Genomic DNA, 17,511 nt, shown 5'->3' with positions numbered 1-17,511 from the left:
TTACATATAAATAATTCCATGCCACAGTGTTGGCCGTGTTCCCTCTAGAACAGTGAGCGCCCACCTTTGTATCAGCTAACTCCATAATCACTTCTCTTGGCAGACTGCAGGTTCTCAAGACAAAAGCCAGTCTCAAAGTTGTGCATATCAGTGTGCTTAGCAGAGTATCTTACGCATACAGGGTGAGACACAGTTTTGCCAAATATAGGTTTTGATTCCTTAGAAATATTTTAGGAAAATTCTCTTCCTAGGCTACAGGTGTAGCTCAGTGGTGAAAAGCAAATTTAGTACACATGAGAATGTGAGTTTGATCTCTAACATCGAGGGGGAGAAGAAAAGAAAACAAAACAAAACTTCTTAGGCACCTTTGAACAAAAGCACTTCATACACATCGAAGCCACAACATGCAGAATAAGCAAAAGGCAGGAACAAGTCAGAAATACAAGCCAAGCCCCTCTGCCAACAAAACTCTATTCCTGGTACCTATATGAAAGGAGAGACCTGACCCCTGGGGGCTATTCTACCTTCATGTGGGTTGTGCCGCATACACTCACACAAACACAAGTAAATTTTTTTTTAAAACTTTAAGCTGAGTATGCCGAAGCATTCCTTTAATCACACCACAGAAGATAGAAGCAGGTCATCTCTATGAGTTTGAGTTCAACCTGGTCTACTTAATGAGTTCCAGAGCTATATGGTAAATCCTTGTCTGTCTGTCTGTCTGTCTGTCTGTCTGTCTGTCTGTCTGTCTGTCTCTCTCTCTCTCTCTCTCTCTCACACACACACACACACACACACACACCTTTCTCTAAATGCCTATAAAAAGTAAATTTTATGGCCGGGTGGTGGTGGTGCACGCCTTTAATCACAGCACTCAGGAGGGAGAGGCAGGTACACTTCTGTAAGTTCGAAGCCAGCCCGGTCTACACACTGAGTTCCAGAACAGCCAGAACTATATAGAAAAACCCTGGGGTTGGGGAGGGGAGGGCGTTAAACAAAACCAACCTTCTAGAAGAAATTCTTAATATAAGTAATATCCAATATTCTTTATTTTGTTTGTTTGTTTTTTGAGACAGGGTTTCTCTGTGTAGCCTTGGCTGTCTTGAACTTGCTTTATAGACCAGGCTGGCCTCAAACTCAGAGATCCGCCTGCCTCTGCCTCCTGAGTGCTGGAATTAAAGGCGTGCGCCACAGCACCCAGCTGAGTCAGGGGATCTTAATGTATACTGTGAAAGTGTTCCTAATATGGGGAGCATGACAGTGCCCCAGCCCCATCACTACCAACTCTATACACTGGCAACTTGCATAGTAGATATCTCTGAACTATACCACTGTCACCATAGTTTGAGCTCAGTTACCCAACCTCCATTACTGTCCAGTGGTTTGGCCAGCATGTCTTTAACTTCTCAGTGAACTAAGTGATGTGGAAAGTATTTCTGAGTTTTAATGATGTCTCAGAAATAGTTGTTTTAACAAATAACAGATTTCACCGGGTGGTGGTGGCGCATGTTTTTAATCCCAGCACTTGGGAAGCAGAGGCAGGCGGATCTCTGTGAGTTAGAGGCCAGCTTGGTCTACAGAATTAGTTCCAGGACAGCTAAGGCTACATAGAGAAACCATGACCCAAAAGACCAAAGAGACAAAAACAAATAACTGATTTCTATAGTGACATCATTGGACATATTATACACACCATACAACTGCTCCCTGTGAGCTCATTACAGCCTCAGCTCTTTATAGCAACAATCTAATTGAGGACTTAGTGTAGAAACATGAGATTTTCACATTGGAAATAACTGTAAGTATCATCAGATTTTTGTTATTTTTCAAGACAGGGTTTCTCTGTGTAGCCCTGACTATCCTGGAACTCAATCAATCAAACTCAGAGATCCGCCTGTCTCTGCCTCCTGAGTGCTGGGCTTAAGGGTGTGTACCACCATGGCCAGCTGGTAACACCTAATTTTTGCAGCTTATAGATATAATTCATTAAAACAAACGGGTTTACCAAAAACCACATAACAGCACTAAAATTGCAGCTTAAAACAAACATAGGGATGCCAGGTTGTTTTAGGTGCTAAATCTGTCAACCTTGTAGAGCATCACTTACTGTCCTCATCCTAGAAGATGACACTAAGGACCAGAGATGAAAGAGCTGCTCAGTATCCCGTGTGTAAGGAGCTGTCTCCCAGCTGCAGCACACCCTCTGACACTCCTCACCCCACTGTAGGAATGACCATGTTAGGAGTGGCAGGTCTCCGTTTCTATACAAGGTAACGCTGGGTTTGTCTTCCGTGAGTTTTCCGTGATCTTCTGGCCTGAAGACGGCCCTCTGTTATACCAGTCTGAACTTTTCACTCACCTTCATTTCCTCTTTCATTATTCAAGGATTTGTTTGTTTGTTTGTTTTATCTTGGGGTTTGGGCTTTTGCTGTGTCTTTGTTTTGTTTTTGCTGCTGGATTTTTATTTATTAATTTGTTTTTGTTCTTGTGTTTTGATTTTGTTTTTATTTTAGACAGAGTCTCACTGTGTAGCCCTGGGTTGCCTGGAACTTGATCTGTACAACAGCCTGGCCTCAGAAACTCATTAGTTAGCCTCTGCCTCCAGAGCGCTGGGATTAAAGCCGTGCAGCATGACCCCCAGGTTAGTTAGCCTCTGCCTCCAGAGCGCTGGGATTAAAGCCGTGCAGCATGACCCCCAGGTGTTTGTTGTTGTTGCTGGGGAGGGTGGGGTAAGGACAGGAACGTATACAGCACAGACTGGCCTAAAACTTGCTGTGTAACCATACACGCACAATCCATACCATATATGTATAGTATATAAAAGCTTAAAAAATAAAACAAAACAAAATCACTAGTGAATAACTTCTCTGGCAATATTACAATTCTCTGCATGAAAAAGGTCACTTTCTGTTCTTTTGAACAACTATGCTGAAAGACATGGGAAAATCTTGGATTCCCATGCTCTCCATAGCTAACTGAGGTCACTGGGAACACTTCCCAGCCAGGGCTCTAATGAAGACAAGCAGAGTTGGGGAAGGAAGAGGCAGGAATGTGACGCACCACAACCACACTGAGCCCTCTACACACTGTGAGTCCAGCAACTCTCTAGAGATGCTGGCGTCACTCTAGGATAAGATACTTTTTGACCTTTACTTAAACCTCTTTTCTTTTTTTTCTTTTATTTATTTTGGAATTCTTAACAATTTCTAATTTATGTGTATGGATATTTTGTACGCTTGTATGTCTGGGTATATAGTGTCTGCAGAGACCAGAAAATGTGGTAAGATTCACCTGGAACTTAGCTGCCATGTGACTTTCAGGAACTCAAACCCAGCTCCTCTGGAAAAGCAGCCACGTTCTCAACTGCTGAGCCACCTCTCAAGCCCCCCTTTACTATTTATTTGTTTTTGTTTTTGTTTTTGGTTTTTTTAGTTTTTTGAGACAGGGTCTCTCTGTGTAGCCTTGGCTGTCCTGGACTCACTTTGTAGACCAGGCTGGCCTCGAACTCACAGCGATCCACCTGCCTCTGCCTCCTGAGTGCTGGGATTAAAGGCGTGCGCCACCACCACCCGGCTTCCCCTTTTACTCTTAATACCAACCTTCTAGAAGAAATTCTTATAGCTAATGTTCAACATTCTTTACGTATTTATTACTTTTTTCTCTAAAATAATTCTTATGATGCTGAGTCAGGGGATGTTCCCCGCCCCCCCTAGGGTTTCTCTGTGTAGCCTTGGCCATCCTGGACTCTGCCTCCTGAGTGCTGGGATTATAGGCGTGTGCCACCACCACCCAGCGAGTCAAGGGACTTTTTTGTTTGTTTGTTTTACACTTTCTTTCTCTTTTTTAATATATTTTATTGATTTATTCATATTACATCTCAATTGTTATCCCATCCCTTGTATCCTCCCATTCCTCCTTCCCTCCCATTTTCCCCTTACTCCCTTCCCCTATGACAGTGACTGAGGAGGACCTCCTCCCCCTGTATATGCTCATAGGGTATCAAGTCTCTTCTTCGTAGCCTGCTATCCTTCCTCTGAGTGCCACCAGGCCTCCCCATCCTGTTTTTTTTTTTTTAATATTTATTTATTATTATGTATACAGTGCTCTTCTGCATGTACACCTGCAGGCCAGAAGATGGCATCAGATCACATTATAGATGCTTGTGAGCCACCATGTGGTTGCTGGGAATTGAGCTCAGGACCTCTGGAGGAGCAGCCAGTGCCCTTAACCTCTAAGCCTTCTCTCCAGCCCTTAATACCATGTTTAAACCTATATTAAACCTCCCTCTTGATAAACCCTAACTCAAGCTAGGTGTGGCACTCAAAAAAATGCCAAGGCAGGCATTATCTCAAGCCAGCCTGTTCTACAGAGTAAGTTCAAGACAGCCAGAGCTGCACAATGAGACCTTGTCTCAAAACAACAACAACAAAGAAACAAAAAAGCCAGGAGAGCTGGGTGTGGTGGAGCATGCCTTTAATCCTAACACTTGGGAGGCAGAGGCTGGTGGATCGCTGTGAGTTCGAGGCCAGCCTGGTCTACAAAGTGAGTCCAGGACAGTCCGGGCTACACAGAGAAACCCTGTCTTGAAAAAACAAAAAACAAAAAAACAAACAAAAAAGCCAGGAGATAGTAATTCAGGCCTTCAATCTCAGCAGTAGGCAGAGGCAGGCCAGTCTCTGAGTGTGAGGGCAGCCTGGTCTACAGAGCAAGTTCCAGGAGAACTGGAGCTGCCCAAAGAAACCCTATCTCAAGAAAACAAACAAAGTAGGAAACAACATCAACAAATAAACAGGAGTGGGGATGGGAGTGTCACCTTGATTCCACCAAAGCATTCTGCTAAACAAAACCAAACCAAACCCACATGCCTGAAAAGTGTTCAAATCTAGCCCATCACTTTTTTCTTTGAGGAGAGAGAGAGAGAGAGAGAGAGAGAGAGAGAGATGTGTGTGTGTGTGTGTGTGTGTGTGTGTGTGTGTGTGTGTGTGTGTGTGTTTTGGTGGGGGTTGGTCTCTGACTGGACTCTGTCCTTCTGTCTGGGCCTCAGTGATTTCAAAAAACAAAAAAGGAAAAAGGCAACATATTCCTGAGAGTCGTGCAGTAGGAGAGACTGCGCTATAAAGCTTTTGTGTTCTCTGGAAACATGCTTTATTTATTTATTTTTATTTATTTATTTTTAATGTGTATCCCAGGCTGGCCTCGAACTCCAGATCCTCCTGCCTCTGCCTCCTTCAGCAAATCCTACCGGCCTTCGCCACCACAACTGGCCATGCTTTTATTATTATATAACGTTTACCTTTCCATTGAAGAGGCTAGCAGACAGAGCAACATTTATTTTCCTCTGAATTTGCACTTCAAAAAACACTGGAATTCCTAGAATTTTTGCTAAATATTCTTGATAATCTGATAATAATTTTTGCATTGTTGTTATTGTTTGTTTTGGTTTGTTTTTGGAGACAGGGTTTCTCTATGATAGCCTTGGCTGTCCTGGACTTGCTGTGTAAGCCAGGCTCCTGGAACGAGCAGAGACCCGCCTGTCTCTGCCTCCTGGGTGCTGGGATTAAAGGCTGCGCCACCACTAGCCATCCTGACAGTAATTTCTAATCAGTTAGTTTTTAGAAATAATGCTTCCCCTTTTTATGGTCCATAAATTGACCTTTAACTTGACTTTTCCAAAACATTACATATTCTTCCTAGTATAGATATATTTTTAAAAATATTCATTTATGTGTTTTACATATATGAGAGTTCTGGCTTCATGTATGTCAGAAGAGAGCATCAGATCCCATTATAGATAGCTGTGAGCCACCATGTGGATGCTGGAAACTGAACTCAAGACCTCTGAAAGAACAGTCAATGCTCTTAATTGCTAAGCCATCTTTCCAGTCCCATCTTTTTTTTTTAACCTGCATGAGTGTTTTACCTGCATGTATGTATGTGCACCACATGTGTGCCTGGTAGCTACAGAAGTCAGAAGAGGGCATCAGATGCCCTGGGACTGGAGGTACAGATGGTTATGAAGTACCATGTAGGGGTTGAGATTCACACCTGGGTCCTCAGCTAGGCATGGTGGCGCATGCCTTTAATGCCAGCACTCGGGAGTCAGAGGCAGGAGGATCTCTGTAAGTTCGAGACCAGCCTGGTCTACAAAGCGAGTCCAAGGCAGCCAAGGCTACACAGAGAAACCCTGTCTTAAAAAAAGAAGAAAAAAAAAAGCAAACAGAAAGAAACCAAACCTGTGTCCTCTGTAAAAGCAGCAGGCACCACACTTGAGAACCTGAGGCAAGAGAACTAACTCACATTTGAAGTCATCCTGGGCTACAAAATGAGACTCTGTCTCCAACAATTAAAAACACCCTGTCTCAGCCAGGCTTGGTAGGTCACACCTGTAATCCCAGCTCTCAGGGAGACAGAGACAGGTGGATCCACAAAGCAAGTCCAGACAGCCAAGGCTACACAGAGAAACCCTGTTGGGGTGGGGGTGGGGGGAATCACCCAGTCTCTGCTCAAAGTGGGAGCAAATTAACAAATATGTATCAGTTATCCCTTGAGAACTCCCATCCTCTTTGCTAAAGGCTGACAAAACATATGAAGAAAACCAAAAGTAGGGTTGGGGATGTAGCTCAGTGAGAAAATAAACAGGAGAGGAGGAGGGCCAGGACACAGAGCAAAGTAACTGCTAAAGCAAGATGGTTTCACAGCACTGCCTCCCCGCAAACAACACATACTAGGATGTCAAAACAGCAAACATGAACGTCTCTTGAAGCTGGTGGGATACCGCACAGGTCAAAGCTAAGGGCAGCTGGTTAAGGGAGACCCCATGAACGGTGGGAACAAGATCCTTCCTGCACCCCTTAACCACGATTGAGTTTCTGTCAACAGGTTTCACTGAAGGGGGGAAAAGGCAGACGCAGACGCATCAAGCACACCCCCTTAGCGAAATCAAGCTGCCAAGCAAGAGAATTAGCTTCATATTTCAAAAGTATCTGAAACTACCACATTACAGACTACTGAAAAAACTACAAATATTCTCAGGAATGTAGTATTATTTGGCAGTCGGGCTTGGTCATGCACACCCTTAATCCCATCACTCAGGAGGCAGAGACAGGCAGATCTCACATCTCTGAGTTCGGAGCCAGCCTGGTCTACAAAGTAAATCCAGGACAGACAAGGCTACACAGAGAAACCCTGTCTGGAAAAAGAAAAATAAATAAATAAATAAATAGATAAAATGAAAAGCTGGGCTTGGTGGCACTTTAATCCCAGCACTGGGAGGCAAAGGCAGGTGGATGGATCTCTGAGTTCGAGGCCAGCCTGATCTACACAGCAAAATCCAGGCCAGCAAAGGCTATAAAATAAGTCCCTGTCTCAACAAAATAAGTAAATGAAAATTAAATAAATAAAAAGAAAGAAATGAAAAATAATATAATCTTACAGGAAATCTGAGGGGGGAAAAGTCTGGGGCTGTCTGTTCTTCCAGAGAACAGGGATCTATGAGTCCAGGAAAGCCAAGGCTACACAGAGAAACTCTGTCTTTGGGAAAAAACAAATAACAAAAACCAGTATCATATCATAGAGCCCATTTGCTTCCCAAAATAAACACTGAAAAGATACATATATGTGTAATCCTTTTCCTTAAGAAACAGACAAAAAGGCGGGCATGGTAGTGCACCCCTTTAATCTCAGCACTCAGGAGCTCCGTGACTTCCAGGCCAGCGTGGTCTACAAATTCCCAGTCAGCCAAGGCTACACAGAGAAACCTTGCCTTGAAACAAACAAGCAAACAAACAAACCAAGAACAGACACAGGGGGCTCCTTTTCCTAAAAACACATAAAAGCGAGTACTCTGGAAGAGCAGCGACCTGGGTGAAGGAGGGTCAGTGAAGGCTGCTGAGAACAGTGAGATCTAAAGAAACCTACAGATTAAAAAGTCATCTAAACTAGGCATGGTGGTGGGACACGCCTTTAATCCCAGGTGTTTGGAGGCACAGGTCAGCCTGGTCTACAGAGTGAGTTTTTGGGCAGCTAGAGCTATACAGAGAATCAATGACTGGAAAAAAAAAAACAAAAAACAAAAAACTCTTTCTGGGGAATAAATGGGTGAAAAGGGGAAATAAATGGAGAAAAATGCACATGAGGAAGGTCGCAGAAGAAGCAATGTAACCTGTTTCTACATTCATCTGAAATTAGCCTCTTGTGGCCTCTCGTCTCTCTTCACTCATCCTCAAACCAAAAATAACCAGCCTTGACAAGCACTATAAATCAAAAGGGGCAGGTTAGAAGAGGTGGGGAGCGGCAGAGCGCATTCTAAGCGGGCCTGAAATTGCAGGCTAGCAGCTCCTAGCAAAACACATGGATGTGCTAGAAGCTGGAGCCCCTCACCACTGAGACAGAGAGGAAAGCACAAGCTAACCCGCTGGGAATTCAAGAGAGTACACAGAAGCCAATGCTTCATTAGAACAATCAGTTAAAATAACCCCATCCATGCAATGCCACTTCCTCACGAACGCTTTCCTAGGGGTAAGTGATCTCATACATTAACACATATTTTCATTTTACCATCTTCATTTTCCCTTTGTACATAAGGAACTAGAGTTAGCAAATGGCAACATATCCAACATCTAGTTCTGACTAGTAATCAAATGTACAAACTAAATCTGAAGAAAGTCTAATGGACTTTGTTTCCACAGTTGCTAACTTCTATGTTGAAATCGGATCTGTTTACAGAAACAGATCTATGTAGCTTCCAAGGTTGGGCCAATTTAAAGTCCAAAACAACCCCCTCACCATCTAAACATTCAAAAGTCAACACAGGACACACTGGACATTTGCTCTAATTCACCACTGCCCAGAAACGCCAAGCAAACGTGTTCTGTTCTTTCTGCAACTCACCAATTCCAGACAGGCATGGGGTCCTCATGAATGGAATCACAGCACTTGAGTGCTGAAGCAGCAGGATGGAGGCCAGCCTCGGCTACACAGTGGATTTGAGGGCAGCCTTGGCTACACAGTGGATTTGAGGGCAGCCTACAAGACTTTATTTCAAAAACCAAGCAAGGACAATGGAGACAGCTTGATGGGTAAGGGAGATGCGTGCGAGCCTGAGTTCAATCCCTGCCTACGGTGAAAGAAAATTCAGCTCCTAAATTATTCTCTGGCCTCCACACACGCCATGGTACTCATGTTCCTGTAAATAACACACACACACACACACACACACACACACACACACACACACATCTTGTAAGTTTCGTACATTACTGAGTTTGTTTTTAGACAGTGTCTCTCTCTATTTAGCCCTGGATGTCCAGGAAATCTCTAGGTAGACCAAGTTAGCCTTGAATTTACAGAGATCAGCCTGGTTAGCTGGGTGTGGTGGCACACACCTCGGGCGTGGTGGCACACACCTTTAATCCCAGCACTTGGGAGGCAGAGGCAGGAGGATCGCTTGGAATTCAAGGCCAGCATGATCTACAGAGTCCAGGAGAGCCAAGGCTACACACAGAAACCCTGTCTCAAAACAAAAAACAAAAACAAAATAACAAAAAACAGAGATCTGCCTGGCTCTACTTCTCAAGTGCAGGGATTAAAGATGCCCACTACCATACCTGGCCCACGTTTGTTTTGTTTATCTGTGTGTGTTCATATTAACTACACACAATCATTCAGGGCTTCCCCTGCTCCCCATACCTCCCATGACATATTTCTGAGACAGGATCACACGTTGCCCGGCCTAGCCTTAAAATGACTATATTGCTGAGAATGACCTTCAACTCCTAACACTTCTGCCACCACCTCCCAAGTGCTGGGATTATAAGATGTGCCACCAAGCACAGCTTGTTTTTTGTTTTGTTTTGAGGCAGAATCTCCAAAAAATATAGGCTAGGCTGGCCTTGAACTGAATTTTTTTTCCAAGACAGTGTTTCTCTATGTAGCCCTGGCTGTGCTGGACGCACTTTGTAGACCAGGCTTGTCTTGAACTCACAGCAATCCACCTGCCTCTGCCTCCTGAGTGCTGGGATTAAAGGCATGTGCTGACCCCTTGAACTGAATTTATGGGCAAAGCTAGCCCAGAATTTCTGATTCTCCTGCCTCAATCTCCTAAATTTGACATTATATGTGTACTCCCCATCCCCATACCTCATATCTTTCTTTTTACTTGAAATATACTCAAAAATCTATAATGCCGTTCATGCTAGGCATGGTGGCACAGACCTGCGATACTAACTACTCAGGAGGTAAAAGCGGGAGAATCACAGGCTCACGGCCAGTCTCAGCACAGCCTGAGACCCTGACTCCAAATAGAAAGTACCAAAAGGGCCAGTTATGGAGGCGCTCACCTTTCATCGCTGCGCTCCAGAGGCAGGCAGATCGCTGTGAGCTCCAGGCCAGGCAGGGCTACATAGTGAGACACTGTCTCAGAACACCAAAACAAAGTCCAAAAAAAAAAAAAGAACTGGAGGCTTGGGTCAGTAATTAAGAGTTTGGGCCTCTCAGGCCAGGTGTGGTGGCTCACGCCTTTAATCCCAGGCAGAGGCAGGCGGATCTCTGCGAGTTCAAGGCCAACCTGGTGTATAGAGTGAGTTCAGACAGCAAAGGCTACACAGAACCTTTGCTGGAAAAGAAAAAACGAACGAAGGAAAGAAAGAAAATAAGTAAGTATGGGCTTCTCTTCCAAAAGACCTGAGTAGGGCTCCCAGCACCCACATGATAGTTCACAACTGTCTGAACCAACATCCTCCTCTGGCCTCCATGGGCACCAGACAGGCAAGAGATGCGCAGACACACATGCAGGCAAAATACTACATGTATAAAAGAAGATTTAAAATATGCACAAAATAAAATAAAAATTAAAAGTACAAAAAGGTTTGAGGCTAGCTCAGTGGTATGGTGTGTGAAGCTCCGCCTTTAATCTCCAACACAACAGCACATGCCAGTCAAAATTTCTCTAAAAAGCAGGATAGTGGGTGATTTTACTTTTTCCTTTCCAAATTTAAAGAATTTCTAAGACATGTATTAGCTTTAAAAGACACTCAAGTTACTTAAGGGCTTATGAGGCTGATATGCTAATGTTTCTCTTACCCCTTTGGGTGTAACTCACCGTGGATGCTCACCTGGCCTGTAGTTAATGTTTCTCCTACAGCCAGGCCTCACAACCCTCGGCCTCACTCTCAAGCCTCTTGTGGATGCTTGCAGTTTCCAGACACTTCACATGAAGAACCTGGAAGCAGTAGAAAGGTATTTGAAAGGTTAAACTTTAAATTTTTTCTGTGCAAGCTGGGCGGTGGGGCGCACGCCTTTAATGCCAGCACTGGGGGAGGCAGGGGTGGGCAGATTTCTGTGAAGCTGATATGCGCGAGCAGATTAGCACATTTCCTGGTACGTGGTGTGCTGCTACTGATCTAGCAAACGCCTTTCTCTCAGTACCTGTCCATAAGAACAAACAGAAGCAATTTGCTTAGTCGACATGCCAGAAGTATACCTTTACAGTTTTACTTCAAGTCTTGTGTCATAACAAAGAGACCGCTGTCTCTTCCACACAGTATTACATTGGTCCACTACAGCGACAACATTATGCTGACTGGACCATGTGAGGAGGTAGCAACCACTTCTAACTTGGTGACATGCACATCAGAGGATGGGAAATAAATCCAACTAAATTTAAAGGGCCTTCTACCTCAATGAAACTCTTAGGAATCCACTCATGTGGGGCATGCAGAAATATTCCTTCTAAGGTTAAGGATAAATTATTGTACCTAGCCCTTCCCACCATGAAAAAAGAAGTAGAGTATTTTAGTGGGCCCATTTGAATTCTGGAGCTAGATAATTCCTCACTTAGGTGTAGTATTTTGACCCTTATTCCAAGTTTTACTAGCTTTGAATAGGACCTGGTTGCTGTGCAGGTTGCTCTACCACTTGGGCCATAGGATTCAGCAGACCCCATGGTACTTGAGGTATCAGTGGCAGATAAGGATGCTGTTGGGAGCTTTTGGAAGGCCCCTATAGATGAATCACAGAAGAGACCTTTGGGATTTTGGAGCACGGTTCTACTATCATCTACAGACAACTATGCTCCCTTTGAGTGACAGCTCTTGACCTACTATTGGGCCTTAGTGGAAATCTGAAAGTTTGACGATGGGCCATGATGTGACCTAGGCTAGTCATCATGAGCTGGGTGTTATAAAGTAGGACATGCACAGCAGCAATCTATTATCAACTAAATATAAGTAAAATGTATGTGATCAGGCCCAAACAGGTCCTGAAGGCATAAACAAGTTACATAATCCGAGTCTGTAATCCCAGCACTCGGGAGGCCAAGGCAGGCAGATTTCTGTCAGTTTGAGGCCAGCCTGGTCTACAAAATGAGTCCAGAAAAGCCAAGGCCACACAAAGAAACTGTCCTAAAAACTGGAAAAAAGAAAAAAAAAAGAAGGTGCCCGACTGCCTCCTATGTTTCTACTCCCACTGCAGTACCACGTGTTGCCAAGCATGCCTCATGGGTGTGCCCCACGACAAAGAAGAGGAGACAAGGGGCTGGTTTAGTGATGGTTCGGCCTGTTATGCAGGTGCCACCCAGAGGTGGGTAACTACAGCATCAAAGCCCCTTTCTAAAGCAACCCTGAAAGATACCAGCAAAGGGAAACCTGCACAGTGGGCAAAACTTCAGGCATATCTGGGGCTCAGGGTTGGTCTCTGCTGTGGGCAGATCTGGCATTGAGCAGCAGCTGTAGCCATGTAAGCCTTGGTGAGTGGAAGGCCATGCTGCCGAGCTCATCCTAACCTCCATTTCAGCCATCATGGACACTGTTCATGGGCCCATTAAGAGTAACGTGGGTTTGCGTGTCATCCTTGCGCAGGGGCCATGCTAATCTTCTCTGTATCATTCGCAAATTTGTGAAGCGTTCCAAATTAAAAAAAAAAAAGAGTAACAGGGATAGTTAGAGAAGACGCTGACTCTGCTCCCTTCACAGCCAGAGACTTGCAGCAGTGGGCCCACAATCACGGCCACTGGTCTTACCATAGTCCCCACCACCCTGAAGCATCTGGCCTGAAAAGGATGGAATGACCTTTTGAGAACAGTTACAGCAGCAGTTAGGTGACAGCGGGCTGCAGGGCTAGGACAGAGCTCTCCAGAAGGCAGTGCATGATTTGAATCTGCATCTAACATAGGGTACAGCTTCTGCCATCACCAGGATCCATGGGTCCAGGAATCAAGGGGTCAGAAAGGGAATTGTGCCATGCACGATCATCCCTAGTAACCCACTAGGAAAATGTTTGCTTCCTGTTCCCTCTGCCCTAAGTTCTGCTGGCCTAGAAGTTTTGGTTCCAGACTGGGAACCGGCAACTCCTGCCAGGAGCCACAACAAACATCCATTTGAACTAGAAGTTGAGACTTCTCCTGGCTCCTTTGGGTTTCCGATGCCCTTAAGCCAGCAGGCAAAGAAAGGAATAACAACTGGTCCAGATTAGCAGAGGGGAATAGGATTGCTTCTCCACAGTAGAGTTAAGAAAGATTAGCTCTTCTAAACTTAGTGGCGCATGCCTATAATCCTAGCGCTTGTGGAGGTAGAAGCAGATGGAGTTCTGTGAGTTCAAGGCCAGCCTGGTCTACAAAGTGAGTCTAGGACAGCCAAGGCTACACAGAGAAACCCTGTCTTGAAAAACAAAACAAACAAACAAAAAGAATGTCCCTCTAGGAGCATTGCCATCTAGTCTAACATCCATAATGCATTTGCAGCTCTATGAAGGATAGTTACATCATGTCACGTGTAATTATGACCTGGCTATTGTTTTCGTTTGGAAATAAGGAATGGCCTAAGAGGCCAGGAGGTGGTGGTGCACGCCTTTAATCCCAGCCCTGGGGAAGCAGAGGCAGGTGGATCTCTGTGAGTTCGAGGCCAGCCTGGTCTACAAAGCAAGCCCAGGAGCGGTAAGGCTACAACAGAGAAGTCCTGTCTGGAAAAACAAAAGAAGACAAAAACAAAAACAAAAAACAAACAAAACTGCATACGTAGCCTGGCATGGTGGCGCAAGCCTGCAATCCCAGTGCTGGGGTGGCAGAGGCAAGCAGACTTTAAGGCCAGCAGGGTCTACATAGGGAGTCTCAAAAAATAAAAATAAAAATGGCATAAGTAGATATAAGCAGATACATCAAGTTGACAAGGGGTCAACATGTGATGGCTATTCTTAGTTGTCAACTACAATTAACTAAAACCCAAGCAGGTAGGTACATCTGTGACTTTTTTTTTCCTTAATTAATCATGTAAAGTGGGAAAACCCCCTTCTAATCAGAATCTTGTCGCTTTCTTTTTGTTTTGTTTTTTTCAAGGCAGGGTTTCTCTGTGTAGGCCTGGCTGTCCTGGATTTTGTGGACCAGGCTGGCCTCAAACTCACAGCACTCTGCCTGCCTCTGCCTCCTTTGTTGCTGGGATCAAAGGCGTGAGCCACCATGCCCAGCTGGAAAATATTCTTTTAATCTAGATCTCTCAAGGTAGAAGACCTGCATATTAATCTGGGCCACACCCTCTGCTGGCAGCCTATATAAAGGACGTGGAAGAAGGCAGCTCGCTCTCTCTGCCTGCTTACTCTTGCTGGCAAGTCCGTTCTCTCACTGACGTTAGAGCCCAGCTCATCCGTCCGGCCTGCAGACTGAACAACTCCTGGATTCCTGGACCTTCCATTGGTGGACAGCATTGCTGAACTAGCTGGACCACAGCCTGCAAGGCTTCCAAATACACACATATCTCCTGTCCCTCCATAGAACCCTGACTGATAGAACACCTTTCTATTAATGCTTAATTCCATCTTTTTCTAAGAAAGGATCTTGGGCTACTGATTTACATGCCTCTGTCTCAAAATACAAATCTATATAATAACTCAAAGACTAGTCAATCCCACCATTATCAAGTCTGTTTCCTAACTGCCACCATGGTAAGAATAGTAAGTTTGTGAAAGGATACATAAATTATCCTCTCTGCTCTTCTCCCAAAAATGTGTGTGTGTGTGTGTGTGTGTGTGTTGTGTGTGTGTGTGTGTGTGTGTGTGTGTGTGTATTTTAATGAAAATTTGAAAAGTGAAGAGGCTGGATGTACAGGCTCCCATTGTAAAGAACAGATCCAAGAAAAGCTAAAGGGAAAAAAATATAAAGGGAATGTAAAACTCAGTCTCTCCTGATACCAGAATCAGAAACAAAGGACTTTTCCACATAGCTTTTTCTTGACCAAGCTTAATGGCACCTGCAACATAAACTGATGAGAATGAGCTCTTCAACATAAACCTGGCCAAAATAATGGTTCAAATCTGCCAACCTACTTGGTATGATCCAGTTTTTCCACACTTGCTATTTAGCTGTCAACTTAGACAGGGCCTTCCTATCCATCCAGTTCAACATATATGCAGCCTGGCTGTCTCATCCCTGTCTAGCTAAACCCTGCTTCCCAAGAGTCCATGTGTGTCCCACACACTTCAGAAACCCAGCCTTCCCTGTATTAAGTCTCAGCTATCTCCACTTATAAATTGCCAGAAGACTTGTAAAACAAAAACAATGCTTTTAGTTACATAATAGTAACTTACACAGCTTCTGTCTTAAAAATAGAAATTGGTAGAGTTCTTGCTTAGCATATACAAAGCCCTGGGCTCAATCCCCAGCACACACAACATAGAGCATGCTGGTGCACACCCATAAACCCAGCACTCCAGCCGTGAAGGAAGAGGAGTAAGAGCTCAAGAGTAGCCTACACCAGCTGGAGAGACAGTTCAGTGGTTAGGAGCACAGGCTGCTCTCACAGAGGACCCAGGTTCAACTCCCAGCACCCACAGGGCAGTCTGTAACTCCAGTTCCAGGGGATCCAATGCCCTCATATAGACACGTGTAGGCAAAACACCAATGTACATAAGATAATAAATGAACTATAAGAAAAAACACCTATTTAAAACAACAGCCTAAGCCAGGCGTGGTGGCGCACGCCTTTAATCCCAGCACTTGGGAGGCAGAGGCAGGAGGATCACTGTGAGTTCTAGGACAGCCTTGTCTACAAAGTGAGTCTAGGACAGCAAGGCAAGGCTACCCAGTGAAACCCTGTCTCAAAAAACCAAAACCAAAACAAAACAACAATCAGCCTATGCTACATAGCTTCTTTCAGGCCGACATGGGCTACACAGGGCCCGATGTAGGCTCAATTTTCTTAACCAATATATTTTATTACAAACTTATTAACAGAGCGTATGTCACTTATAACCCAACTAACCTAAACAATAGGAAAAGAGGATTAAAGAATACAATAACAAAACTGTAACCATATCAGTTCCGAGGAATGATTCTCCTGGCATAATCAGCAGGATTTCTTCTGCTGGAACCTGGAGTAACCAGAACCCGGAACCTCAGCAGGAGCCGGAGCCCCAAAGCCTTCCCCCAAGTGGTTCTCTCTAGGAGCATCTCGAAGTGGAGCGATGAACAGCCAAAACAATCCCAAGTCTCCAAAGGCCCCGCCTCCGGTTTTTGGGCTCATTTATATACCTCCTCCCAGAGTCTGTTCACGGATCTTTTCAGCTAACATCAAGTTCCTGCATGAGGTGGTTTGTCTTCTAGTGGATTAACCTCACCTGTTCTCACACAAGACAGTTCCCCATCCCACACTTGGGATCATAACAAAAACAGGTTTCTCTCTCCTTCAGCCCTATCATTGTCACCACACACATACACACAAACCCCCTCTACCATGAGCCAAGATACTGGGTTTGAACCACAATACCACACACACCAAGAATCAACCATTTTGACCCCAAGCATACCAGAAAACCCTTCACTAAGGCATGTATCTGTGTACATTCAGTATATAACATCAACTAACCTACGCACATAATATACTATCAAAGGTCACTCAGTTGGTCCAGTTAGTTGAAGGCCACAATAATTTTGAACCAAAAATGACAACTTGATAATACTGAACAGACACAAACCACCCGAGAAAACACAGGATGACTTAGGGTGACTTGACAGGTATTGTAATACACTGAGGCCACACACAAGAATGTTCTTACTAGCCAGGCATAGTGACACAGGCCTTTAATCCCAGACCCTGGCAGGAAGATCTCTGTATTGATGCCAGTCTGTCCAGGACAGCCAGGAATATATAAAGAGAATAACAGCAAAAAGAATATTTTTACTGTAGTAGCAAATGGTTCTTTTTTTTTTAAAGATTTATTTATTATTATGTATACATTATAGATGGTTGTGAGCCACCATGTGGTTGCTGGGAATTGAACTCAGGACCTCTGGAAGCGCAGTCAGTGCTCTTAACCACTGAGCCATCTCTCTAACCTACAAATGGTTCTTTAATAGTTTGTGGGTTTGGGGTTTTTTGTTTGTTTGTTTGTTTGTTTGTTTGTTTGTTTTTTACTATGAAAGAAACTCAGCCAGGCGGCGGTGGCTACAAAGCGAGTCCAGGACAGTCAAGGCTACACAGAGAAACCCTGTCTCAAAAAAAAAAAAAAAAAAAAAGGAAAGAAAGTCAA

At 44.4% G+C, this 17,511-nt stretch overlaps 1 protein-coding gene and 2 long non-coding RNA genes across 5 annotated transcripts in view; 1 reads left to right on the top strand and 2 right to left on the bottom strand.

The window, feature by feature from the left end:
• Window positions 1-11,088, bottom strand: part of LOC311594381 (targeting protein for Xklp2) — a 39,403-nt gene extending 28,315 nt beyond the window's left edge. Inside the window, exon 1 of one of the 2 annotated variants that reach the window (XM_084775997.1) lies at window positions 10,338-11,088. In XM_084775997.1, coding sequence (XP_084632123.1) covers window positions 10,338-10,344 — 7 coding nt within the window. In that variant the 5' untranslated portion in view covers window positions 10,345-11,088. Of the gene's footprint in view, window positions 1-8,889; window positions 9,383-10,337 lie in introns of those variants that run through there. The other variant, XM_084775996.1, reaches the window with a different exon arrangement.
• On the top strand, window positions 1,368-6,468 carry LOC311594419. 2 transcript variants are annotated; one of them, XR_014778082.1, is made up of 3 exons: window positions 1,643-2,641; window positions 2,700-4,499; window positions 5,564-6,468. It is a non-coding gene; the product is annotated as an uncharacterized lncRNA (long non-coding RNA). The 2 variants fall into 2 exon arrangements; XR_014778083.1 differs by lacking the exon at window positions 5,564-6,468 and having other exon boundaries at window positions 1,368-2,641; window positions 2,700-5,048.
• Window positions 11,089-11,963: 875 nt separating the features above from the next.
• LOC311594418 lies at window positions 11,964-14,467 on the bottom strand. Its single transcript, XR_014778081.1, has 2 exons — window positions 13,842-14,467; window positions 11,964-12,094 (listed from the first exon to the last, which is right to left on the bottom strand). It is a non-coding gene; the product is annotated as an uncharacterized lncRNA (long non-coding RNA).
• Between the last annotated feature and the right edge of the window lie 3,044 nt (window positions 14,468-17,511).

This window comes from Acomys minous, assembly GCF_964271855.1.
Source record: "Acomys minous genome assembly, chromosome: 3".
Taxonomy (NCBI): Eukaryota; Metazoa; Chordata; class Mammalia; order Rodentia; family Muridae; genus Acomys; species Acomys minous.
The sequence above is the reverse complement of the archived record's forward strand: the minus strand, read 5'-3'. Positions and strand labels throughout refer to the sequence as shown.